At 45.0% G+C, this 26,798-nt stretch overlaps 1 protein-coding gene across 1 annotated transcript in view; it reads left to right on the top strand.

Annotated features, from left to right (window-relative positions):
• LOC126323429 (uncharacterized transmembrane protein DDB_G0289901-like) overlaps positions 1–21,885 on the top strand; it is a 437,992-nt gene extending 416,107 nt beyond the window's left edge. The window contains exons 8-11 of the mRNA XM_049994681.1: positions 2,630–2,830; positions 9,235–11,640; positions 14,034–14,908; positions 19,012–21,885. Coding sequence (XP_049850638.1) covers positions 2,630–2,830; positions 9,235–11,640; positions 14,034–14,908; positions 19,012–19,296 — 3,767 coding nt within the window. The 3' untranslated portion in view covers positions 19,297–21,885. The remainder of the gene's footprint in view (positions 1–2,629; positions 2,831–9,234; positions 11,641–14,033; positions 14,909–19,011) is intronic.
• The last annotated feature ends 4,913 nt before the right edge of the window (positions 21,886–26,798 follow it).

Here is a 26,798-nt window from a genome sequence, read left to right as displayed (position 1 = left end):
ATCCCTACAAAAGAATGGCCCTGACTAACATTTACCTATACCTTTCACAAATCACTTACCTCACCAAAAATCTTCGTTACTCGAACTACTGCAATACAGCGAGCACCACTACTGCCAGCTAAATAAAAGATTCAAACTACGGAAGGCACTAACTACTGATAGGTATAGTTAGCGAATGATAGATTTTAATAGAGAACAAACAATGTATTTACCTTAATAGTCATAATATATATAGCAGTTCATGACATCCAGTCTTACAAATTTCAAAACTCCGCCATCTCTCTCCCCACGTCCACCACTGCTGGTGGCTCACCTCCAACTGCGCAACGCTACGCGCTGTTCACATCCAGCTGCCGCTGCCCAACACTACAATGGCGAGTATTACAACAATGCCAACCAGCCACTGACTGCACACAGCAGAGCCAGTGATTTTTCATACAAAGCGCTATGTGGCGTTACCAATAAAAAATCTAAACAGCCTACTTACAATGTTGACAATTTTAGACCTATTTCTATGCCATCAGTGTTTGCTACAGTTATTGAGAAGGTTGTATATACAAGGTTACTGGAGCATTTAAATTCACATAATTTGCTGTCAGATGTTCAGTATGGTCTTAGAAATGGTTTAACAACTGAAAATGCCATATTCTCTTTTCTCTGTGAGGTTTTGGACGGATTAAATAAAAGGTTGCGAACGCTTGGTGTTTTCTTCGATTTAACGAAGGCTATTGACTGTGTTGACCACAAAATATTATTGCAGAAGTTGGACCATTATGGAGTAAGGGGAGTAGCTTACAATTGGTTTGCCTCTTACTTTAAGAACAGAAAGCAGAAGGTAATTCTCCGCAATATTGAGAGTGGCAGTGATGTTCAGTCCCAATGGGGCACTGTCAAGTGGGTCGTTCCCCAAGGGTCGGTGCTCGGGCCACTGCTGTTTCTTAAATTATATAAATGATATGCCTTCTAGTATTACAGGTGATTCAAAAATATTTCTGTTTGCTGATGACACCAGCTTGATAGTGAAGGATCTTGTGTGCAATATTGAAACAGTAACAAATAATGTAGTTCATGAAATAAGTTCGTGGCTTGTGGAAAATAATTTGATGCAGTTTTTACAGTTACTAACTCACAATTCAACAAGAAACGATATTTTGATCAGACAGAATGCGCATAATATAAGCGAGACGGAACAGTTCAAGTTCCTAGGCGTTCTGATAGATAGTAAGCTGTTGTGGAAAGCCCATGTCCAGGATCTTGTTCAGAAACTAAATCTGCTTTATTTACCATTAGAACAGTATATGAAATAAGTGACACTTCAACACGAAAAGTAGTCTACTTCGCATATTTTCATACGCATATGTCGTATGGTATTATTTTTTGGGGTAATTCTTCTGATTCAGAAAGGGTATTTTTGGCTCAAAAACGGGCTGTTCGAGCTATATGTGGTGTAAGTTCGAGAACATCTTGTCGACCCTATTCAATAGTCTGGGAATTCTGACATTGCTCTCACAGTATATATTTTCTTTAATGTCGTTTGTTGTTAGCAATATTAGCCTACTCCCAAAAGTTGGCAGCTTTCACTCAGTTAATACCAGGCAGAAATCAAATCTGCATGTGGAATGCACTTCCTTGACTCTTGTGCAGAAAGGAGTGCAGTATTCTACTGCAACCATTTTCAATAAGCTACCACAAGAACTCAAAAATCTTAGCAGTAGCCCAAACTCTTTTAAGTCTAAACTGAAGAGTTTGCTCATGGCTCACTCCTTCTATTCTGTCGAGGAACTCCTACAAGAGCTAAAAAATTAAGCAAATTCCAGTGTTACATTGTTGATTTTCTTTATTTAAACTTACGATTTGTCACCCGAATATGTTTTTTTTATATTTCATTTTATCTGTTTCTAATATCGTGTTATAATTTCATGTATTGACTCGTTCCATGACCATGGAGACTTCTCTTTAAATTGGTCCCACGTAACAATAAATAAATAAATAAATAACCTTGTGTGAATGCTCTGAAAAGCTAATCATTTGCGTATCACAGCATCTTCTTCCTGTCGGTTAAATTTCGCGTCTGTAGCACGTCATCTTCGTGGTGTAGAAAAAAAATGGTTCAAATGGCTCTGAGCACTATGGGACTTAACATCTATGGTCATCAGTCCCCTAGAACTTGGAACTACTTAAACCTAACTAACCTAAGGACATCACACAACACCCAGTCATCACGAGGCAGAGAACGTGGTGTAGCAATTTTAATGGCAAGTAGTGTACGAAACATGTGTCTATTTTGTGTAAGTTGTAAGTAAATAAATAGTTGCCAAAATTAAAGTTCCAAGCCTCGTACATGACATATGTAGGAAGACAATGCTTGTGAAGCGGATATAACCATTCTACAGGTTCTCTCAGCCAACAGTGTCATGCTATACCACTTTGTTATTATTTTTAAAGAAGTACATCTGAATACTATTTCAGTGTAGTTATTTATCATTTAATACTGCGATATTACTAACGAATGTGCAAGAAGAACTCTTGTTTTGCTTGTAAATGACAGAGCGAACTGGGGATGCCGGATAGGGCAGAGACAAGCTCATGAGTGTTTTTCGCATGTGACAGTTGGTACACGTGTGTGCAGGTGAGGGCTCGGCGGACTGCCCCTCTGAGGGCTTCCACGCCGTGCCTGGCGACTGCACCAAGTTCGTGCGCTGCGTGCAGGGCGACGGCCGCAGCCTGCTGCGCTACGAGTTCTCCTGCGGCCCCGGCACCGTCTGGGACCCCGACGCCGGCGTCTGCAACCACGCCTGGGCCGTCGCCAGGAGCGAGTGCCGCGCTGCAGGTACTGGCCCAACACCCGACGCTCCTGTCCCGCAAAGAAGCAGCTGTTTCTCTGAGGAAAGGCAAATCATTTTAGTCTGGAATACGCTCTTTGACATCTGATACTATCACGGGTAAAATACAGGAAACGAGGCGTTATTGCAACAGTGCACAAACTACACTGGTGTAGGACTCAAAGGACGCGAATGGCAGGCAGTAGTTGAGAAGGGAACGAGACAGCGTTCTAGTCTTTACCCCGCGGTGTTCAATTTGTACATGAAGCCAGCAGTGAAGGAAAGTAAGGAGAAATTTAGAAAAGGTATTAAGGGCCAAGAGAGAGAAATGGAAACTTTTAAGATTTCACGATTATGACGTAATTCTGCCAGAGACATCAAACAAAGACCATTTGAACGAAGTATATCATTGAACAGAAGTAAATCAAGGGGGAATGAGATGTAGTCGTAATGCATCATTTGGCGATGACATATGTACCGTGTCCTCCTTTTCTTGTCATAGTAGTAGTACGGCGGTGAAATTTTATATATGAAGTTCTTGCTTTCTTGCTGAAGATGAAGAGTTAGCTATCGCATTTTGGGGCACTCTGGTCGCCTTGTAGTTGGTGGAGACACAAGTACACACATAAATTTAGACAACATTGTCTATGGAGTACAGCGACCTGGTGCTATATTTAGGTTAAAACCTCACTGTTCAAGTGCACGATCGTGGTTGTTGTTGTTGCGGTCCTCAGTCCTGAGACTGGTTTGATGCAGCTCTCCATCCTACTCTATCCTGTGCAGGCTTCTTCATCTCTCACTACCTACTGCAACCTACATCCTTCTGAATCTGCTTAGTTTATTCATCTCTTGGTCTCCCTCTACGATTTTTACCCTCCACGCTGCCCTCCAATACTAAATTGGTGATCCCTTGATGCCTCAGAATATGCCCCACCAACCGATCCCTTCTTCTAGTCAAGTTGTACCACAAATTTCTCTTCTCTCCAATTCTATTCAATACCTCCGCATTAGTTACGTGATCTATCAATCTAATCTTCAGCATTCTTCTCTAGCACCACATTTCGAAAGCTTCTATTCTCTTCTTGTCTAAACTATTTATCGTCCACATTTCACTTCCATACATGGCTACATTCCGTACAAATACTTTCAGAAACGACTTCCTGACACTTAAATCTATACTCGATGTTAACAAATTTCTCTCCTTCAGAAACGCTCTCCTTGCCATTGACAGTCTACGTTTTATATCCTCTATACTTCGAACATCATCACTTATTTTGCTCCCCAAATAGCAAAACTCATTTACTACTTTCCTAATCTAATTCCCGCAGCATCACCGGATTTAATTCGACTACATTCCATTACCCTCGTTTTGCTTTTGTTGATGTTCATCTTATATCCTCCTTTCAAGACACTGTCCGTTCCGTTCAACTACTCTTCCAAGTCCTTTGCTATCTCTGACAGAATTACAATGTCATCGGCGAACCTCAAAGATTTAATTTCTTCTCCATGGCTTTTAATTCCTACTCCGAATTTTTCTTTTGTTTCCTTTACTGCTTACTCAATATACAGATTGAATAACATCGGGGATAGGCTATAGACCTATCTCACTCCCTTCCCAACCACTGCTTCCTTTTCATGTCCCTCGACTCTTATACACTCCTGGAAATTGAAATAAGAACACCGTGAATTCATTGTCCCAGGAAGGGGAAACTTTATTGACACATTCCTGGGGTCAGATACATCACATGATCACACTGACAGAACCACAGGCACATAGACACAGGCAACAGAGCATGCACAATGTCGGCACTACTACAGTGTATATCCACCTTTCGCAGCAATGCAGGCTGCTATTCTCCCATGGAGACGATCGTAGAGATGCCGGATGTAGTCCTGTGGAATGGCTGGCCATGCCATTTCCACCTGGCGCCTCAGTTGGACCAGCGTTCGTGCGAGACGTGCAGACCGCGTGAGACGACGCTTCATCTAGTCCCAAACATGCTCAATGGGGGACAGATCCGGAGATCTTGCTGGCCAGGGTAGTTGACTTACACCTTCTACAGCACGTTGGGTGGCACGGGATACATGCGGACGTGCATTGTCCTGTTGGAACAGCAAGTTCCCTTGCCGGTCTAGGAATGGTAGAACGATGGGTTCGATGACGGTTTGGATGTACCGTGCACTATTCAGTGTCCCCTCGACGATCACCAGAGGTGTACGGCCAGTGTAGGAGATCGCTCCCCACACCATGATGTCGGGTGTTGGCCTTGTGTGCCTCGGTCGTATGCAGTCCTGATTGTGGCGCTCACCTGCACGGCGCCAAACACGCATACGACCATCATTGGCACCAAGGCAGAAGCGACTCTCATCGCTGAAGACGACACGTCTCCATTCGTCCCTCCATTCACGCCTGTCGCGACACCACTGGAGGCGGGCTGCACGATGTTGGGGCGTGAGCGGAAGACGGCCTAACGGTGTGCGGGACCGTAGCCCAGCTTCATGGAGACGGTTGCGAATGGTCCTCGCCATTACCCCAGGAGCAACAGTGTCCCTAATTTGCTGGGAAGTGGCGGTGCGGTCCCCTACGGCACTGCGTAGGATCCTACGGTCTTGGCGTGCATCCGTGCGTCGCTGCGGTCCGGTCCCAGGTCGACGAGCACGTGCACCTTCCGCCGACCACTGGCGACAACATCGATGTACTGTGGAAACCTCACGCCCCACGTGTTGAGCAATTCGGCGGTACGTCCACCCGGCCTCCCGCATGCCCACTATACGCCCTCGCTCAAAGTCCGTCAACTGCACATACGGTTCACGTCCACGCTGTCGCGGCATGCTACCAGTGTTAAAGACTGCGATGGAGCTCCGTATGCCACGGCAAACTGGCTGACACTGACGGCGGCGGTGCACAAATGCTGCGCAGCTAGCGCCATTCGACGGCCAACACCGCGGTTCCTGGTGTGTCCGCTGTGCCGTGCGTGTGATCATTGCTTGTACAGCCCTCTCGCAGTGTCCGGAGCAAGTATGGTGGGTCTGACACACCGGTGTCAATGTGTTCTTTTTTCCATTTCCAGGAGTGTAACTGCCATCTGGTTTCTGTACAAATTGTAAATAGCCTTTCGCTCCCTGCATTTTACCCCTGCCACCTTTCATGATCGTGGTATCACGAGAAAAACCGAGAAGCCGCCAGCACCAGCCATAGGGGGCCAAAAATTCTGAAGATAGATTTAAAATAAGCCGAAATTGATAAATAAAGGAATATTATTTCAGTCTCGACTGTTGGTTTTAACTTTAACAAGTAGACACAGCCTTCTTTATCGTCACTTTTCACTTTGAGTCTAGCGTAAAAGAAGATGCTTTAAATGTGTGCGATGCGTACAAAAATTTGCGATGCATGGCGCTACATAATAAGCTCTATCGACGATTATCCAAGCCTCTGCTAAAATGGAGCACTTTATTTATTTTCAGTTGCATTAGTAAGATCCTGAATCGAGTTATATCCCTCGCATATCTAGCAATAAGCAAATTAATGATCGTATGAAATGTAATAATGTTCGTCCCGTCTAGCTTTAGTGATGGACAAAACAGATATAACTGTTATTCCCTTCAAAAATCACTTAAACAGTTGACTGTCGGTTAGCGTAATGTTCACTACGTTAAAATTTCAGAAAGCAAATATCAAACATTATCATTTCAGTGTTGTTCTTTATCTGTCATTAATTTCAGTTGCTCTCACTATCTCCGAAAATAAGTTTTTCCGTTTTTTAATTGATTTATCGGACTTGACAAAAATGGTGATCTTTGGAATATATGCCGTCCGTACGGCGAATTCGCTTTTAGGCACAATTTCAATAATAGTGATATGATGTTTCAACTTCCAATTCACAATTCCACATCACATCTAAACGACTGGTGCTAATGGGCAATTTTCTTACAGAACAGATGTGAATACACAGAGAGCTACAATGAATGTTTTGGGGCTTATATAACGTAAAACAAGCTATGGCTTTGAGCTTTAATTTCTTATGGTACGTTTACTCCTCATTACCATCCTTCTTTTTTTACATATTTTTTTATTCAAATATCTTTCCGAAACGTTTTATTAGAAGAAGGGATGAATTGAAACTAACATCTAGTAAACTAGTTCTGTTACTTAGGCAGCAAATAACTGACGCAGAAGTACAGATGATGTAAGATATAGATTGGCATTATCAAGAAAAGCCTCTATGAAAAAGAGAAATACGTAACAGCTAAACACACATTTAACTTTTAGGGAGTATTTTCCGGAAGTATTTGTAGTACATGGAAGTGAAACGGTACAGACAAGGAGGAAATAGGAAATGTTAAAGTTTAGCACTACAGAAGAGTGCGGAAGATTAAACAGGTAGTTAGGATAACTAATAAAGCGACACTTAGTCGAATCGGAGAGAAAATAAATCTAGAGCACAATTTGAATAAAAGAAGGCGTAGGTTGGCAGGGTACGTCCTGAAAGATCACGAGTAATTAATTTGGTAATGCAGAGAAATTCGTATGGGGGGAGCGGGTTAGAAACTGTAGAAGGAGACCAAAGTCTGACTTCAGTAGATACGTTCAAGTGGATGTAGGCTGCGGCAGTTACTAGAGAGACTTACACAGTGTAGACTGTCGCTTAAATCTGCATCAAACCAGTCTTCAGACGGAAGACCATTAAAGCATCAACAATCTGGTTGATGAAAATGACATATTTGAATTCTATTTGCTTGAATCTCCAAATACCATTTTTAGGGCACATGAACTTCTTTTAAACCTGGTCGATGGGACTTTGCTATGACCTGGCATTTGCACAATATTTGTACAATCCCTAATGAACTATTTCTATTCAAAATGGAGGTATAATACTCCGTAACTGGTCTGCATAATAAACATATTTTGTAGATGAACGATGAAAAATGTTCCTTTAGATAATAAAGACCCTAGCTGCGGGTTCAGTGCATTCCAATAGAAGAATACAACGCCAAATGCAACGCACACGATTTTCTTGTGCAACGTTATTACCCCGCATGCCGCAATGAAAACATTTTTCGGTTGATGTGTTTTCTGTACTTTTAAAGTAATTGTTTCCATTTTCTCCGTTCATGCTTCTGGCACTAACTAACTAGGCACAACTTCTACACCACCGATTTAAATCTTTTTGCAAATAAAGTCACTACTAATACAACCACTCGGCTGTAAGCTGTAAATCACTAACTGTTTCATTTTTCATGACTGGTCTTGCGAAATCTACTGATCTCAGGGAGTAAGTCTCCATATAGTAGTTAAAAATCACGGTATTCCAATCATCATAGAAGATCAACTAAGATGTCGAAGTCTGTTATCTTGAAGAAACTTTATCCAGCTTACTACGACCCTGCAACCTATCACAAATCACTAAGTTGTCACAAAAATAAGTAAGTAAATATATAAAAAATGCGTCTAGCCTGAATCACAAATCAAGAACCTTGCTCTCCGAAAACCTCGTTTCGATCCAAAACTACCATCTTCGCTCTGTGTGCTGCAGGACGGCTTTCTGCCCACAAAACTACGCGAGGCTTCGTGACGAATTAAAATTCCCGAAGTCTAGAGCAGCTCCCAATACTTGTTTAAACGCTCAAGGCTTCTAAGCACGTAGCACTTCGGTAGCTGACTGGCGTTTCCCTCAGTAATGGGCGTTCCCACTGTTTCCTCTTCTTCTACTACTGATGGTATGTTTCAAGACTGGAAGTACCTCCCGCCTGTACCTCCACTACCCGTTGCTGTTATTTACGTTCTGACTTTCAAGAAAGTTTCCACTGATTTAAAAGTAATTCTCTAAGTTTATGCCAGGCCTTTCTTGAAAGTCTACCAATGGTCGTCATAGAGGGTGTTTACTGACGAAGGAAACGACCGGGCCTGCAAGACTATCGGGCGCATCTTCCATGGATAGTCCGTTGAACACTATCAAGGCACAACACGCAATGCTGTCTGATGTTCCTTTTTTTTATTTATGAATTTGATCAATTACGGACCGCAAAGAACTTGAGACTTCTTGGCTTTTGTTCTCTTCTTCTCCCAGAACCTCCCCATTCTTTCGCTTTTTTTTCTTTCCTCCTCGGAAACGATCCGTTTGGGCCTCCTATTTGATGGTTTCTCCTGAAACGATTTTATGCTGTCAACTCTGCATCTGAACTCACTTCGATTGTGGACCATCCGTGGCGTAATTCCAGCTTCCGCTGCAACCCTCTTCTCCTCATCTATACATTTCGATGGCTGCATGATGTTTATCATTACACGTTATTAAAATTTTCAGTTACTGTCTGAACTGCAATTTCAACTACATAAATCGAGAAATTTCTCTCACTAACATATTTACAGTTCATTTCAATTATCTTTCACTGACCTCTCGCTTCTTTTACCCAGGGAGCCAGCAAACGACAATGACGACGTCCTCCTCCTCCTCATCTTCATCATCGTCCAGCAGTATGAGCAGCAGCAGCAGCAGCGAGCAGATGTCGAGCAGCAACCAGACCACAGCGACCACCGATTCCGGAGGCTCCACGACGAGCAGCACTTCCAGTTCTTCCAGCAGCTCCAGCAGCAGTTCCCAGCAGCAGTCTAGCTCGTCGCAGTCGTCTAGCAGCAACATGACCAGCACTACCATCACCACCTCAGGTAGCCAGACAGCCACCACAGCCGCTGCCGGTAACCAGGAGTCTACATCCTCCTCATCTGGTAGTCAGAACCAACAATCGACCACTTCATCGCAAAGTGAAAGCCAACAGTCATCCTCTGGCAGTCAAAATCAGCAGAGTACATCTTCTTCGGGCAGCGAACAGCAATCGACCACGTCATCTATGACTGGGAGCCAGCAGACGTCTTCAGGCAGCCAGAACCAGCAGGGGGGTAGTTCGTCAGAAAGTCAGAATCAGCAGACCACCAGTTCATCAGGAAGTGAGAATCAGCAGTCTACAAGCTCCTCAGGCAGTGAACAGACCTCGTCTTCGTCGACAACATCTTCAGAAAATCAGCAGTCCACTTCGTCAGGAAGCGAAAACCAGCAAACATCATCATCTAGCAGTCAGAATCAACAAGGAACTTCGTCATCTGGATCTCAACAGACTACATCATCTTCATCTGAAAGCGGTCAGTCGGGATCATCATCTGGCAGTGACAGTGAGCAGTCATCATCGTCAGGCAGCCAACAACAGACGGGATCATCCTCTGGCAGCGAGCAAACAGGGTCGTCCTCTGGCGGCGGAGAGCAACAGCAGACGTCAGGAGGAGCAACACAGCCGATGACTCCAGCCACGTCGACCACTGCCAGGCCAGAAGGAAGCGGCGGAAGTGGCGGTAGCGGGGGTAGTGGTGACAGTGGACAGTGCTCTTCCGAAGGATTCCACCCTGTTCCTGGTGACTGTAAGAAATTCATACGATGCGTGGATAATGGGCAGGGTGGTCTCACAAGGTACGAATTCACTTGCGCTGAGGGCACTGTGTGGGATCCTGCCACTACGGCTTGCAACCACCCTTGGGCCACGCAAGGTGAGTGTGGGACAGGAGGCGCATCCCAACCGTCTGGAGACGGAGATACAGGCGGCAGTGGACCTACTGGCGAACAAAGCAGTTCTACAGCTTCACCCGAGGACGGAAGCTCTTCACCAGATGGTGGATCGACAACTGGAGGTCCACCAGCAACCGATGGCTCATCGACCACACCAGGAGCTGGTGACAGCGCGCCTTCGCCACCAGGGGCTCCTGGAGGTGGTTCGACACCACCTGCTGGATCTGGAGAAGGAGGGCCAGCAGAAGGTTCAACAACACCAGCTGGTACTGGAGATGGTCAAACTCCAGGGTCTGACGGAGACGGAGGACAATCACCAGGGCCTGATGGGGATGGAGGCCAATCACCAGGGCCTGATGGGGACGGAGGCCAATCACCAGGGCCTGATGGGGATGGAGGCCAATCACCAGGGCCTGATGGGGACGGAGGCCAATCACCAGGGCCTGATGGGGATGGAGGTCAATCACCAGGATCTGATGGAGATGGGGGTCAGTCTCCAGGAGCAGATGGTACTGGCACAGATGCGTCGTCAACAGCTTCTCCTGACATGAGTTCTATTTCGCCAGGAGAAACTGATGGCTCTTCTACACCTGCAGGGACTGATGGCGAAACTTCTTCCCAACCTACCGATTCAGGTGAAGCTTCATCTCCACAGCCAGAATCTGAAAACACTTCTCCATCCACTGATGGAGGTCAAAGTCCGCCGCCGCAGGGAGGTGACGGAAGCGATCAAACTGCACCAGATTCAGGAGACAACACTTCGTCAGGACCTGAGGGGTCGGGTGAAGCAAGTACCGCGACACCGACTGAAACAGCAGGAGGCACTCCAGGACAGGGTGGTGACGGCACCAGTACTTCAGGTACCGGGGAAACGAGCGAACCACCGGCAGAGGCGACGAAACCATCCGGCGACGGCACTAATACCTCAAGCACGGCGCCCTGCAACACGACGCCGAAACCACAAGACATTAAGTGTACGGAGGCCGGATACTTCCCGCACCCTACGGACTGTCGCAAGTTCTATCGTTGCGTCGACTGGGATGGAAACAAAGGCGAGCGCTTCTCCGTGTATCACTTCGAATGTGGTGAAGGAACCATCTTCGATCCGAGCTTGAGTGTTTGCAACCACGCAGACTCAGTATATCCGCCAAGGGACTGTTCCGGTGGAGGCGTCGGTGGTGGTGACGGAGGAAGCGAGACACCGACTGCTGAAACCTCAACACCAGCCACTGGCGGTAGCAATCCACCACCTGGAGAAACGACTGGTAAGTTATTATTTCACAGCAAGAGACCTTTGCAATGCCTGCTGAGAATGCAAGTATTTTTTCTACAACTAACAGCACTTCATTATTCTGTACCTTGATAATTACGTAATTAGCATCACATGACGAGAAAAACCAAAAGCAGAAATAAAACGAATTTTCACCCGCTGTGACTGCGAATCAGTTTATTCGGAGTCTTCCATCAGCAGTTGTGGTAAGGTGAAAAACAAATTAACTCCATAAGTGTGTAACTAAATAAGTTTAGCAGTGACAATTCTGAAACATTGAAACGAAACACAAGAAGAAAAGACATAAACTGTGTACGAAGAGGCTAGATTTTACACACTTCTTGCACTCCGAGAGAAGTACAATATAAAACATGACACTAAGGAAACATACTTATGCACGTGGCCTGGCATGAGGTCGGGATATAAACAGGTCATATATGATGATGGATGTAATCCTATGAAACACGTAGTGTCATGAATTAATTAATTCCCAGTAGCAGAGATGGAACATTCCTTTTGTTTCTGCTGATTCTCAGGGTGCCATAATAGCCACCACTCCATTTGTTTCTAGTTAATCCACAAAAATAATTTTTTCCAAGCGCAAATGTATAAACTGCATACGTCCCGACACTGGTGATCGAGATTGCAGAAGAAACAATAAACAGTATGGCACTACATCAGTGGTTTGTAGCTCACATTCTTCCCCATGAGTCTGCACAACCTATTTTGCACGCTCTGGACTACACTGTCATGAGGAACGTGGACACAGCAGCTGATGATTGCCAATACACTATGACTAAATGGTCCAGCACCAAGTAATATTGCTTGATGGATGTAGAAATTTAGTTCTTAGTTTTCCTGACATGCATTCAACCAAAGCAGTAGAGATTCTCCGTAAATGGCGGTACGACGACTTTCACCTGTTGTGCCAGTATGCCCTGATGCTGATGTTAACGAAGTCACTGGCACCAGAAAGGTGAGTGCACCAGAGAAATTCTTTGAGTTACAGAATTCCGATTCGTGTCACTATTCATTCCAGACTTCAGAAGAAACGTGTGTGCAACGTGGTGCACTATTTATTTTGGAAACTCAGTACTGGCCCATTTATGTTACAAGATCTCTCTGCTTACAAACAAAAGTAACATGGGCCACTGACAGCAGCACAGGAAAAGCGACTTATTCTGATGAAAAAACCAGTTATGTTGTATTAACACATTTATTCCTCTGATTACACTTGGCAAACGTCAAGGTTAATTCAAGACAGTGAACAAACCTAGGGAATTATCATTATTTCCAGGACAATATTTTAGATACTGGTTAGCTCCTTCTTTTATTCTTAGTAAACCTAGAGATAAATGAATTGCTCCCACATCCATACCCGCCCACTTTTATCAAACTTCAATCATTTCTATGTCTTTGAAAGTAGATAAATGACAAACGTTTCTAACAAAAATCTAGAAACCTAATAGTCAATCATTACTTCGGCAGCAGTACTTCAGTTTCTATGTTGGGAAAAAACTGTTGCAAAGTTTCATTCCCAGTTTATGATGTCGGATTTCTTTTACAACTAAGGTCTGCTTCCCGTAAGACTCTAAGCTATTTTGATATATGACATTAAGTATTCATTAGAACTACCGTACCCCTTAAACATGGTTCATCGTACGACCTATTCACAGAGATTCTTCTAGATAAATTCCACTTGCATTAATATGTGTTTGAAAAATTCCATGCAAATGTCTTTGTTTATTATGCTTATATTTACATTATGAACTCAGTTTGGGAATTATGTTACTACATCCTTAGACTCGACGCCGCTGTCCAAATCCGTTGACCACGGAGCACATCGAGCAACTCAAATGGTGTGCATACAGAATATAAACTGTGCAAGCTAACTTTAACAGTAGGTGATTCAAGAAGACCCCAGCAACATATGTAAGCATGCGTAACAAAAATTAGACAGATAATCAAAAGCGTCTCGACTTGGGTACAACAGTCTTCTCGAATCATTTACCCCTAAAGCTGGCTTGCACAGTGCGTCTTATATGTTTATATGTATTTGAGTTTGTCGATGTACCCCGTGGCTGACTGATTTTGACAGCCATATGGACGTCAGAGGATGGATTTAGGTAAGTTTGAAGTCGGTAACATAATGTCAATTTTACTCCAAACATATACCATTTGTAAATATAGCATGAGGACCATCGGAAAGACGTATCATACAAAAGAAATTGTAATTCTACAGCAAAAAATATTCCAGTAGTTTGTCGGCGTAAACGTGAAAATAGTATGAACACCCACCCACAGTAATTGTTGTTGCCAGTAAGAGCAATAATGTTGTCTTCTCGCCCCTCTGGATACGATTTAACTCGTTTCTTATTTTTCCGCTAGGTACTGCAGAGGGTACTTCAGAAGCACCGGGGACCACGGGTTCTGAGGAATCTAGCACCACTGCAGGAGCAACTGAAGGCGGTGCTCCAGAAACCACAGGCACAGATGGATCGACGACTCCTGCCGGCGAAACGACAAACACAGATGGCGGTTCGACACAACCTGAAGAAACTGGAGGTACCGCGCCCGAGCCATCGACGACACCAGGAGAGACCACGGGAACCGACGAAGCAGGCACTACGACGCCCGCAACGGCAGCCACCGATGCTCCTCCGACTGATCAGACTTCCACGGTGAGCACCGGCGCGACTGATCCCGAAGGAACATCTCCTGGCGGTGAAACTACAAGCACTCCCGAGGGATCGACGGGTGGCGAAACTTCTAACCCTCCTACGGATACGACTAGCGGAGGAGAAACACCGGACGGAACAGAGACTTCTACTCCCACCACAGGCGCGGAGGAAACCTCGACGCCTGGCGAAACAAGCGGGACTGCGGAGACTTCGACGCCCGGTGAGACGACGAGCACCGGAGACTCTTCGACGAGCGGTCCGGACGGAACGGAGGCCACGGAATCGCCAACGTCCGGTACGACAGAAGCGCCTTCAGGAGGCTCTGGCGGCCAGCAAGGCTCGTGCCCAGGTCCGCTGAAACCCGGCCAGGCACTGCTCGTCTGCCCCACCGCATTCCGGCAGCATCCCACCCGCTGCGGCCTCTTCTATCAGTGCACAGTCTCGCAAGACTGGCGCGACGTGAGCATCCAGGTGTTCGCCTGCGGAAACGGCACCGAATACGACGAGAATGAAATCCAGTGCTTGCCGCCAAAGGAGCCACGCGCCTGTGAAATGTCGGATGCGAGGACGACTTTCCAGCAGGTAAGATTTGGCATTAGATTCTTTACTTTCTAATTCTCATGCAAAACCTCGTTCTCCGTAAGTTTCCAGACTACTATCTACTCAAAATAAGATCCATTGACGTGATACATTATTTGGAGTGAGTTTTCAGTGTCTTCACGGTCTTGTAAATGTCTTGAGTTTGCGGGTCACAGCTCTATGAATCTCCTCATACTTGTAGAAATTTTACCCGCTCGGCGGATTAGTGTCGAGGTACGGAGGCCCGCCAGCCTGTGGATGGTTTTTAAGGAGGTTTTCTATCTGCCTCTGTGAATGCGAGCTGGTTCCCCTTATTCCGCCTCAGTTACACTATGACGGCAATTGCTGCTGCGCAAACAGTCTCCACGTACGCGTACACCACAATTACTACACCACGCAAACATTGGAGTTACACTCGTCTGGAAGGAGAGGTTCCCTGAGGGGGGGGGGGGGGGGGGGGGAATCCACTGGGGCCGAACCGCACAGTCGGTGTGGTGAGGCTGTGGGGTGAAGTGCACTGCTGTTGTGGGGTTGTCTACCACTGAGGGCTACGGCGAAGATGAAGCCTCTCCGTCGTTTCTAGGTCTCCAGTTCAATACTTACATACATACATGCCCTAAAACCTCTCAATTTGCACATATTATACCACAAAGCCAATGATCACAGTACTTCAGGATGCTCAATATTTTTCTGACAATGAATTCCTCAACTTTTACCAGTAGGCATAACAGAAAATTCGCGTCTAACGTAACCAGCTATGAATAGGCGTTTAAAGGTTGCCTGGGGTTGAATGTTCAGCTGAAATCATTATCTCCAGCTAATTCAGCTTAACATAACAGGCATTATTTGGAACAAGCTTACTGAAACGCACATACTTTCAAGCACTCTTCGTTGATTGGCTGTTGCGTTGTGGCCGTAGCCCCGCGATGTTTCATTTACGACCTACGGTTATCGGGAAAGTTTGTTCGATTCCACGTCTTCTATCCTGATCTAGTTTAACTATTGGGTTGCATTTCTTTACCATGTCACCCCTGCAAAATCCGTCCTTTGCAAACCAATGCGAAGGGCATTACTCTTCCCATTGTACCAGGTACTGAGGCTTCTTCCATTTCCATTTACATATGGAGCGCGGACGGAATGATTGCTTAAACGACTCCGTGCGTGCTATGACTATTGTAATCTTTTCTTACGGATCTCAATGGAGGAGGAGGAGGAGGGGATGGGTGCAGGATTCATAGAGGCTTGTGGAAAATTCCTAGATCCATCATTTAAAGCTAGTTCTTGAAAAAAAAAATTGTAAGTAGGCTTCTACCGAATTGTTTGCAACGCTTTTCAAGAATATCCCTTTTCGTTTCTTCAGTATCTCCATGATGCTCTCCCATGGCAGAAACAAACGTGTGTACATTCATGCTGGTCTTCTTCGTTTTCGTCCATCATATCTTGTCGTCCTATTTGACATGGGACACACACTTTGACAAATATTCAACGTAGGGCCGTATGAGAGTTTTGTAAGCAATTTCATTAGTGGGCTACTGCATTTCCCTAGTACTCTACCAATGGACAGAGCTCTACCACTTGCTTTTTCTACAAATAAGAGTATCTAATCGTTCCATTTCATTTCCTTACAAATTATTACATTCTGGTATTTCATGTTGAATGAGAATGTTGGGAAATGAGATTCTTTCGGATTTTAAGCAGATAGCTTCTATAGAAACAAACCTAATCGCTTTTAATTTCCATTACCTGTCATTGCGCCGGCCGGGGTGGCCAAGCGGTTCTAGGCGCTACAGACTGGAACCTTGCTACCGCTACGGTCGCAGGTTCGAATCCTGCCTCGGGCATGGATGTGTGTGATGTTCTTAGGTTAGTTCAGTTTAAGTAGTGCTAAGTTCTAGGGGACTGATGACCTCAGACGTTAAGTCTCATAGTGCTCACAGCCATTTGAACCATTTTTGAACCTGTCATTGCCAAAATTCTGATAAGATGTATTACACATTTGTATACACATAAACACCTGTTGATACAAATATTGTTTGCGAAACCGATCGTGCCTTTGAATAAAGATTTATAACAGTCGCCGCGGTCCTTCTTACTCAACATGGATATTGCCCTGCATACAAAGTGTTATCCTGGTATTTGAACAAGTTGACCCATTTCAATTGTGACTCATTGATAATTCAGTCACAGGGCATTACACCTTTTTATCGTTTAGTGAAATGCACTATTTTACATTCGTGTACATTGAAGGCATGTTGTCAGTTCTTGCACCTCTTTGAGTTCTTATCAAGAACTGACTGAATATTCTTTCAGCTTTTTTCAGTCAGTAGTTCGACATGTTACTGCACCATGTGCGAAAAGCCTGAAATTATTATTAATATTTTCTAAAAAATCTGAATTTGCTATTAATATTTTGTGCATATTCTTTAATGTAGAACAAAGGAGCAAGAGTCCCAACACATGGGATGCATCTGAAGTTCCTTCTGCACCCGTTAACGATTCAACATCCCAAGATAACAACCTGCGCCCTCCCTACCAACAGATCATCAATCCAGTCACAAATACCTCTTGATACCCCTTATGGTCCTCCTTCCAACAATAATCGTGGGGTAGTACTGATTGTAATGCTTCTCAGAAGTCAAGGAATTATGCAGGTATATTTTTGGAAGTATTTGTTTTAAGGAGCTACTGGTTCCAGGATTAGGTAGACTGATTGAAATGTAATCTACAAAGGTCACTACAAAAGAAATGCACACTTTTTTTTATTTATCCATCTTCTATTCTTCATGTTTGAAAGTTTTACAGTGTGTAGATACATCCTTTAGGAACAATATTTTCATTTGTCTACATAATTTCCATACCTCTCAATTGCCTTTCGCCATCTTGGAACCAGCGCCTGTATATCCGCATTGTAAAATTCTGGACCAACCTGTTGGAGCCATTGTTTGTTAGTGTGCACAAAGGAGTCATCATCTTCAAGGCTCGTTCCACGAAGAGAGTCTTTCAGTTTCCCAAAGAGATGATAGTTACATGGAGCCAGGTCAGGACTGTAAGACAGGTATTTCATTGTTGTCCATCCGAGTTTTGTGATAGCTTCTATGGTTTTTTGATTGACATGTGGCCATGCGTTGTCGTGCAACAGAAAAACATCCTGCTTTTGCCGGTGTGGCCGAACACGATTCAGTCGACCTTCAAGTTTCTTCAGTGTCATCAGAAATGCATCATAATTTACGGTGGTTCCACTTTCAATGATGTCCACAAGCAAGAGTCCTTCGGAATCGAAAAACACTGTAGCCATAACTTTTTCAGCTGAATGTGTGGTTTGAAAAATGATGGAGCCATGTTTCATCACCTGTCACAGTTCTTCCAAGAAATTCATCTTCACCATTCTCGTACTGTTCCAAAAGTTCTCTGCATACCGTTTTTCTTGTTTCTTTGTGATCCACTGTCAACATCCTGGGAACCCACCTGGCACAAACCTTTTTTAACGCCCACACTTTCAGTATTCTGCAAACACTTCCCTCCCTTATCCCAACAATTCGTTCACTGTGATGCGATTGTCAGCAGTCACCAATTCGTTAACTGTGAGTGCAATGCGAGGCCTGCCGCTGCGAGGACAATCCTCAATATTGCCGTGCCCGCTTTCATCACGTAACCTGCTTGCACACCGACTAACTGTACTATGATCGACAGCAGCACCTCCATACACCTTTTCCAACCTCTTGTGGATGTTTCCCACTGTCTAGTTTTCACAGCACAGGAATTCTACGACAGCAGCCATCTTGAAGACATGCTCTGACGGCGCCACTCACGGGAACAGGTTGAACTAAGATCGGAAACAAGCGGGAAGTATGTATCTACACACTGTAAAACTTTCACACATGCAGAATGAAAACTGTATTTTTACAAAAATAGTGTGCATTTCTTTTGGAGTGACCCTCGTATAATGCGGGCTAGAACAATTATCAGTTGATGCGTCGCAGGATATCTTTACAGAAGTAATTTCGATAAGATGATCGAATCACAATCTGTCATAGTGATAATTGAATGTAGCCTTCGCTTGTGGTATGTCGGTCAGAGCTTAATGTGAGTGTGACGTGTGTCTGCAGGTCCCCGCGGGCGTGGCGCTGTGTCCGACGGAGGGCCCGCAGCCGATGCCCGGCGACTGCCACACATTCGTACGCTGCTCTCGCGACGACGGTGGCCGACTGGCTGCGCGCGCGTCGCGCTGCCCCCTGGGCTACGGCTTTTGGCCCGTGTCCCGGCGCTGCGAGCGGCCCTACAAGATCCCCTCCTGCCCGTACGGCGAGTACTCCGCCGACGAGCCGCCTCCAGGCTCCGCACCCATCGAGACGTCCAACCTGGGCTCCGCACGAAGTCTCAAGCTGGTTTAAATGCCTGGACGCGTGATCCACAATTTTCCGCAGTCATGAAGACTTCGGCAGGCACTTCAGAAGTTTCCTGCCTACCTGACGCCTAGATCAACAGTTTATACTAACATTTATGAACGAAACGCAAAACTGATGAATTATTCTTCGCTTTTGAACTAACTGAATACGTTCTACACCGTGCTTCAAAAAGAGACTACATATATATTCTCATATTACATCCGAGGGATTAACATGATCGAAACAACCTTGTCTAATGGTCGCTGACAATGTTTAGTGTTTGGCAGCGGTGATTCTTATTTAGGCAACAGTGTAACTCAAAATCACTGAAGTAGTAACTCGTTTTTCGACAGATCATGATGTCAACGGTGCTAGGCAGTGTAGCTGCTGGGAACTATGTGTCTAAACAATGTATGATATAGATACCTTGATTGGCTTAATGACGGAAATGTACCAATTATCGATTTGTGAAATTATTGTTCACTGTAAGACAGTAACACATTGAAAAGTGTAAGGTTATAAACGGTCAGTTAGCGGTTATTCAAGATCAGTTTCATAAATCGTTACTGTGGTGGTACGGACGTAAGGACGCGGGTGTTGTTGCGATGCGCAGTAGTAAGTGACGTTCCAGCTTGTAGCGTCATTCGGTCGCGCATGTACCTGTATCGTGCGCTTCTGTGTCCATGTAAAACATTTAGTGTCCATTTTTTGTATTACTTTGGGCGTAGTGAGAGTGATTAGCGACTGTAGTGTTCATTAGGGGTGCCGTAAAGCAGACACCCCAAGTGTTGTGTTGACAGGCGACAGTTGTTGTTTTCCAAGCATTAAATTCTTCCAGAGAGAGGATCAGAATCTGAAACTAAGGCCCAACGTGGCGCTTTCCCCAGCGTTCAGTTACTAGAGCAGGCAACGCCGGGGATCACACTCACAACTCGGCAAAGTATCCTTCTTCCCTCTTGGAGCAGAACGCACCACGCAGTCATCATCTTACTTGCACACCATATAGTGTAGGAGGATCAACTCGTCCCCCCTGATAGTCGCAGAGTCTCTACTTGAAAATTGTGACGAATGTTACATATCACAAATGCATAGTGAATTGTCTTTGCGATTAAGTTTGTGCGCACGCCGCGTAGTCGGCTGCGCTTGCACCAGCCCCGTTATGTTGGTTGCCTAGCTTCAGGCCACGTCATCCGTGGCCCCTGGAAACATGTATATCAAAAAATCTTACCTCATTTCCCCTATGAGATTACGTGCCTACTGCTGTGAGCAACAGAGCTCTCAAGTACACATGCTACATCTCATTAATTAATCCGCGAAAAAATTAAGAGAAGCTCGCAATCGCTAATAAGGAGTATAAACAGATACCACACTTGTTACTATGCGTGTGAACTAGAAGACATTTTCTTCGGGAGCATGCAGTGTAAAACTTCCAAAAAATGTAAAAAAATCACGGTTATTTTCAGAAAATCTGACGTCAAGAAACGTCTTGACTGTTCCGGTAGTCCGAACACACAAAGTAGCATCGCTAGCTGACTAGTTTTCATTGAAATAGTTCATCAGTTTGGAACGAGAATCGCGTGTCTGAAATTTATCACACAGTAGCGTGAGTGATACGAGCTTACGGACCGCGTCTTTATACATCTATTACAAAAAACATTAGTTTTAAATCTAACTAAAGATGTCTGTATCTGAAACTCCTTTCGGATGCAGTTATTGCTCAGGTGTCCAACGCAGTGCGACGGTGTTTAATTAATGTCCGGTGTCGGGGAGGTGGTGGTTCCTAACTTCTATCATTGGCGCTTGGGCGAGCCCGGAACAAGTTGACTGCAGTTGGCGTGTGTCGACACGTGGTCTGTTTCCACAAACAGGGCAGTCGCGAGAGGCTGCGGAGGGCTCGCCTTACCGCCATGTTATTTCTGTAGCCGAGAAAAGAGCCTACAGCGTCAGAAACGATTTCCTTTTTTTCTTCTCTCTTTCACACCTATCCGTACGTTACTGATGATCTTACAGTGTTCGAACAAAGTCAAGTTGCCGCATTTTATTGTTGCACTACAAAGCCACACACATTTTACCATAACATATTAGTAACATTGACGTGTTCTCGACCAAAAATACGTCCATACAAGTTTATACAATGAGTAGAGTACTTGTTCTGAACCACGCACGGATCGTTATGAATTTTCATGGCGCTTCCTGGAAGCGTATCGCTTCTGCCCCTGGCAGGATGATTTTCAGTTTCCTGGGACGACGCGCATGACTCTTCTCGGCTACGAAGTCGTATGGCCTCATTGCTTTTTATTTATTTATTTGTTCTGCACCAGCAGTCAGACCACACGACAATATGAAATGTGTTTTTACAAATATGTACGCCAGCTTTAATAGTTATTACTGACATAGTTTTAAGAGTTAAATACCACTGACGTGATTTCATTGCGTAGTCAAGAAAGATCAGGTGAAGTTCCATTATTTTTTTATGATGGATAAGTGATTATAGTTTCATGGGCAGCATTATGAAGCTGCTACAGCCAACAAAATAGGTTGTAAATATATGCCTTTTTGTAAATAACTACTGAAATAAAGATTTTTTTATATGTACATGAAGGTTCTTTGTTACTATCCAGATTCCTAACTGTGACAACACCAAAATCACACGACTGAGATAGACGAACAATTACATTCATTTTTTTAGAGTTAACATTTCTACAGACTACTTTAAACTAAATCTTTATACTTTGTCTCAGTTCCTTAGAAGGGCTAATTTGAGAAGAAATCAAGAAAATTCATTGTACAGACATAACGAATCATTGCGCTGGGTACTGCTATTGCCAGTGATTGTATCAATTTCCGCTCGCCGCCGGCAGTGTTTCTACCACTCTCTCGAAATGGCTACACCTTGCCTGTTGATCTCAAATGCAACGAAACTGTCTTCACGCACGTAATCAACGGGACAATGGAGAAGTATACACCAACAGTTAAGCTTCCCTTCTAGCGTATCTGCCATTACCGACGACACCCGACTATTTAATACGCCACTGCTAGCTAGATCTGTTATACTGGCTTGGGGTAGCCCCCTGTAAACTTGTTTTAACATTTCTGGCATTCGGTTTGACTAGAAAAATAGATAGTCTGCCCTACAGTCCGCGAAGATCTACTACGAGAAACATCAGCTAATCTTACACTTGCAGTGACTCTGTAATAAATGTTGCCTGAAGGATTTTAACTTACGACAACAATTAAATGTACTTCTTAATCTTCTCAGTCATCTGTTTCAGTGAAGCCCCGCCGCCACAACAGGCAAGCACAGACATGAGTCGATAAAAATACACTCCTGGAAATAGAAAAAAGAACACATTGACACCGGTGTGTCAGACCCACCATACTTGCTCCGGACACTGCGAGAGGGCTGTACAAGCAATGATCACACGCACGGCACAGCGGACACACCAGGAACCGCGGTGTTGGCCGTCGAATGGCGCTAGCTGCGCAGCATTTGTGCACCGCCGCCGTCAGTGTCAGCCAGCTTGCCGTGGCATACGGAGCTCCATCGCAGTCTTTAACACCGGTAGCATGCCGCGACAGCGTGGAAGTGAACCGTATGTGCAGTTGACGGACTTTGGGCGAGGGCGTGTAGTGGGCATGCGGGAGGCCGGGTGGACGTACCGCCGAATTGCTCAACACGTGGGGCGTGAGGTCTCCACAGTACATCGATGTTGTCGCCAGTGGTCGGCGGAAGGTGCACGTGCCCGTCGACCTGGGACCGGACCGCAGCGACGCACGGATGCACGCCAAGACCGTAGGATCCTACGCAGTGCCGTAGGGGACCGCACCGCCACTTCCCAGCAAATTAGGGACACTGTTGCTCCTGGGGTATCGGCGAGGACCATTCGCAACCGTCTCCATGAAGCTGGGCTACGGTCCCGCACACCGTTAGGCCGTCTTCCGCTCACGCCCCAACATCGTGCAGCCCGCCTCCAGTGGTGTCGCGACAGGCGTGAATGGAGGGACGAATGGAGACGTGTCGTCTTCAGCGATGAGAGTCGCTTCTGCCTTGGTGCCAATGATGGTCGTATGCGTGTTTGGCGCCGTCCAGGTGAGCGCCACAATCAGGACTGCATACGACCGAGGCACACAAGGCCAACACCCGGCATCATGGTGTGGGGAGCGATCTCCTACACTGGCCGTACACCTCTGGTGATCGTCGAGGGGACACTGAATAGTGCACGGTACATCCAAACCGTCATCGAACCCATCGTTCTACCATTCCTAGACCGGCAAGGGAACTTGCTGTTCCAACAGGACAATGCACGTCCGCATGTATCCCGTGCCACCCAACGTGCTGTAGAAGGTGTAAGTCAACTACCCTGGCCAGCAAGATCTCCGGATCTGTCCCCCATTGAGCATGTTTGGGACTGGATGAAGCGTCGTCTCACGCGTCTGCACGTCCAGCACGAACGCTGGCCCAACTGAGGCGCCAGGTGGAAATGGCATGGCAAGCCGTTCCACAGGACTACATCCAGCATCTCTACGATCGTCTCCATGGGAGAATAGCAGCCTGCATTGCTGCGAAAGGTGGTTATACACTGTACTAGTGCCGACATCGTGCATGCTCTGTTGACTGTGTCTATGTGCCTGTGGTTCTGTCAGTGTGATCATGTGATGTATCTGACCCCAGGAATGTGTCAATAAAGTTTCCTCTTCCTCGGACAATGAATTCACCGTGTTCTTATTTCAATTTCCAGGAGTGTACTTCAACGAAAATATCTTGAAGTATGTGGCCTTAATTTTGTACCCAAAGAGAGAATTCAACAGATAGGAATGTAGTTTGTAAGTTTGTTACTACTAATACAAGCAGCAGATTCTATTACATTTTAAACGTATTACCAGATACAAGTTTGCTAATATACTAAACTGGCAAAAGGATATGAAGGTGACGTTTTATATTACGTATGTCAGTCGTCTTTATAATATTTTTGTCGTGCTTTGTTCTCTAGTGCGACCAACTGTGGTTTTCCCATATAAATTGTTGTTTATTAAGAGATTAGTGATGAGATATATCGACTGCAATGCGTTATTGTGGAGAAAATCTAAATTTTTAAGGATACAAAAAACACTTACAACACTCCAGTCGAGTGTAAACAATATAATTTTAGCCCCAAAATTAATGTCTGTAGAGGAAGTACATCATAAAAAAAAAGGAACAATCGAAAACCATGCAAAGAAAGTACATCTTTGCCACCAAAAGAACTTGGTAGCCCATCACATTTGCTATACTTTCGTCCGTTCTTTGTGTTGTTTAGCTTATATTTGGCAAGGGTAGATTCTTATTTTTATTCATAGTTAATGAATATTGCTTCATTTTCGGCTACCTTTCTTTACTTTCTGTCTTCTCTTTTCGTTTTCTCGAATAAAACGTAACAGCCCGTAGCACATGTAAAGGATAATCGGAAATGTGTTTGTGTCAGAGTTCCAACAAGTGCAAAGAAAATGACTGTCCGGTTATTAGAGAGGTATAGATTTGATATGAAAAACTGCGATTTCAGTGCATCGATAGCTGTAAGGGGGATGAATGATGTTACGTAGAAAATTACGTCCAGATGTAAGAAGGTAGATTTACGTAGACAATTGATATTTCCAGAGCCACAGTCGTCTGCAGGAGATATTTCCAGTACTTTGTCCATTGCCCAGTGCCACCAGCTTGCGGCTGCAATTGTAATATTTAATTGTAACTACACTGATAAATAGGTTTCTGGTGTCCTAGGCTGAGTCTGCCTGCCATCAACCTGCTTGGCTCAGGTAGCCGGAGACTGGAATCAATGAACATTTCTGGCTTAAGGCGCTAGCTGCCGTTGAGCCTACCAAACTGGTCAAGGGGTGGGGGTGGGGCACATCCATGTCGCCCTCTGGGTGGGTGAATAGCGAACTAATACTCGGTATGTGTTGGCAGATTTCGTGATCACGTGTGTTTCGAGCATTCTCCAATTTCTACATGGATATTTGAGAGGATTCAATATCGATCATTGACAGTTGTTGGCACTGGATGTATTGAGAATGTCCAAATTCTTACCACTCCGGTCATCCTGGACACCCTCCATGGCCAGGCATTCCTCTCTGGCAGACCAAGCCTGGTTGCAGACCCGACACAATCACTGAGATGCATGTCTACAGTAGCAACTAGCATTGCACGACTCTTTTGCCTGGATTGCAGTATGTGGACATCAGGGCACAAGTGTGTGGGATGTACGAGTGTTTCAGTAATCACCTACATCAGAATGGAATTTGGTCCCTGTGTGTGGTATTCACCGCTTCTCAATACAGCCCAGTGAAGTCTGCTTGCAGCAGAAAGGTGGAAATAGTACTTGTTGTTGCTACTACCCTATCTCCTTCTCCTCCTCCTCCTGCTGCTCGTCCTACTCCTCTCCTCATTCCTCATCTTTGTGCAGCTGAAAGAATCAACTTATGGATTATATAACGCTTTAAAAACCAATAGTAACGTCACATTCCCGGTTGGCCCATTTAATTTTCCCAACAGAGCACATAGTCCAGTCAGACACCTGCCTCCATCTCCTGAAAATTGTTTAAGGACATAGCAGAGTTTATCTGAAATTTGAAACTTTCAGCTACCTTCAACGTAATGGACTTCCTGCCAAAAACACCTACCTCTGCCAGAATCCTCCAACACGATGCAATGAAAAAAATCCAGAAGAGGGAAGTGTAGGGTTTGAAAATCGGACAGTTACAGGATCATATCCCGGAATTTTGCCCCAAATATTCCAGTCCTAGTATCCACCAATTGGAAGCAAGGAAAAACACTATCATACAGAGGGTAACGATTTAATTAATTATTCAATCAACTGGATGGAGTTAGGGAAGTGCAATTGAATTATTTCTAAGAGATCCACAGCCCAGCATTTTTGAGATGGCTGGACGCTTACCAGGTATCCACAACTTTGTTCAGCACAAACGAGGGGTTAGTGCATTACATGACAGACACTGCCAGTGTTATTGTGACCTAAATCAGTCAGTATATGCACAGCAGCACGAGCACGTAGAGCAGCTGCTTCCACTGAACTGGTATGGAATGCGTGTGTGTGGGAGCAAAACAGTACGTGAGTCTGGTATCAAAGGGTGCTGGCACCTATTGCTTGGTTCAGAGGTTAAGTCGCAGGTGACCAGAGACTGCAGCCCACGTTGGTCTGGCACTTCCATAGTTTCTGCATGCTGTTCAATGCACATGTGGCAGTGATCCCATCATCACTCAATACTTTGGGGAGAGTGTGCATTAACAAGCAAGTGTGCATAATCGGAAAGTTGTTTCTTTGCCAGGTATGTTTATCGCGATCGTAACACTGCAATTACGTGCATTGATTTGTGTTGATGGTATTCCTTGAGCATTTGGAAAAGGGATCTATTTACGTATTTAATTACTTTTTTATGATGCATTTTACTAGACCAACATCTTCCAAAACAGCAGAGAACGATGAGCTATTGCCCCAAATAAAGGAGAGATG

This window comes from Schistocerca gregaria, chromosome 2, assembly GCF_023897955.1.
Source record: "Schistocerca gregaria isolate iqSchGreg1 chromosome 2, iqSchGreg1.2, whole genome shotgun sequence".
Taxonomy (NCBI): Eukaryota; Metazoa; Arthropoda; class Insecta; order Orthoptera; family Acrididae; genus Schistocerca; species Schistocerca gregaria.
This window is presented reverse-complemented; position numbering and strand designations above follow the sequence as displayed.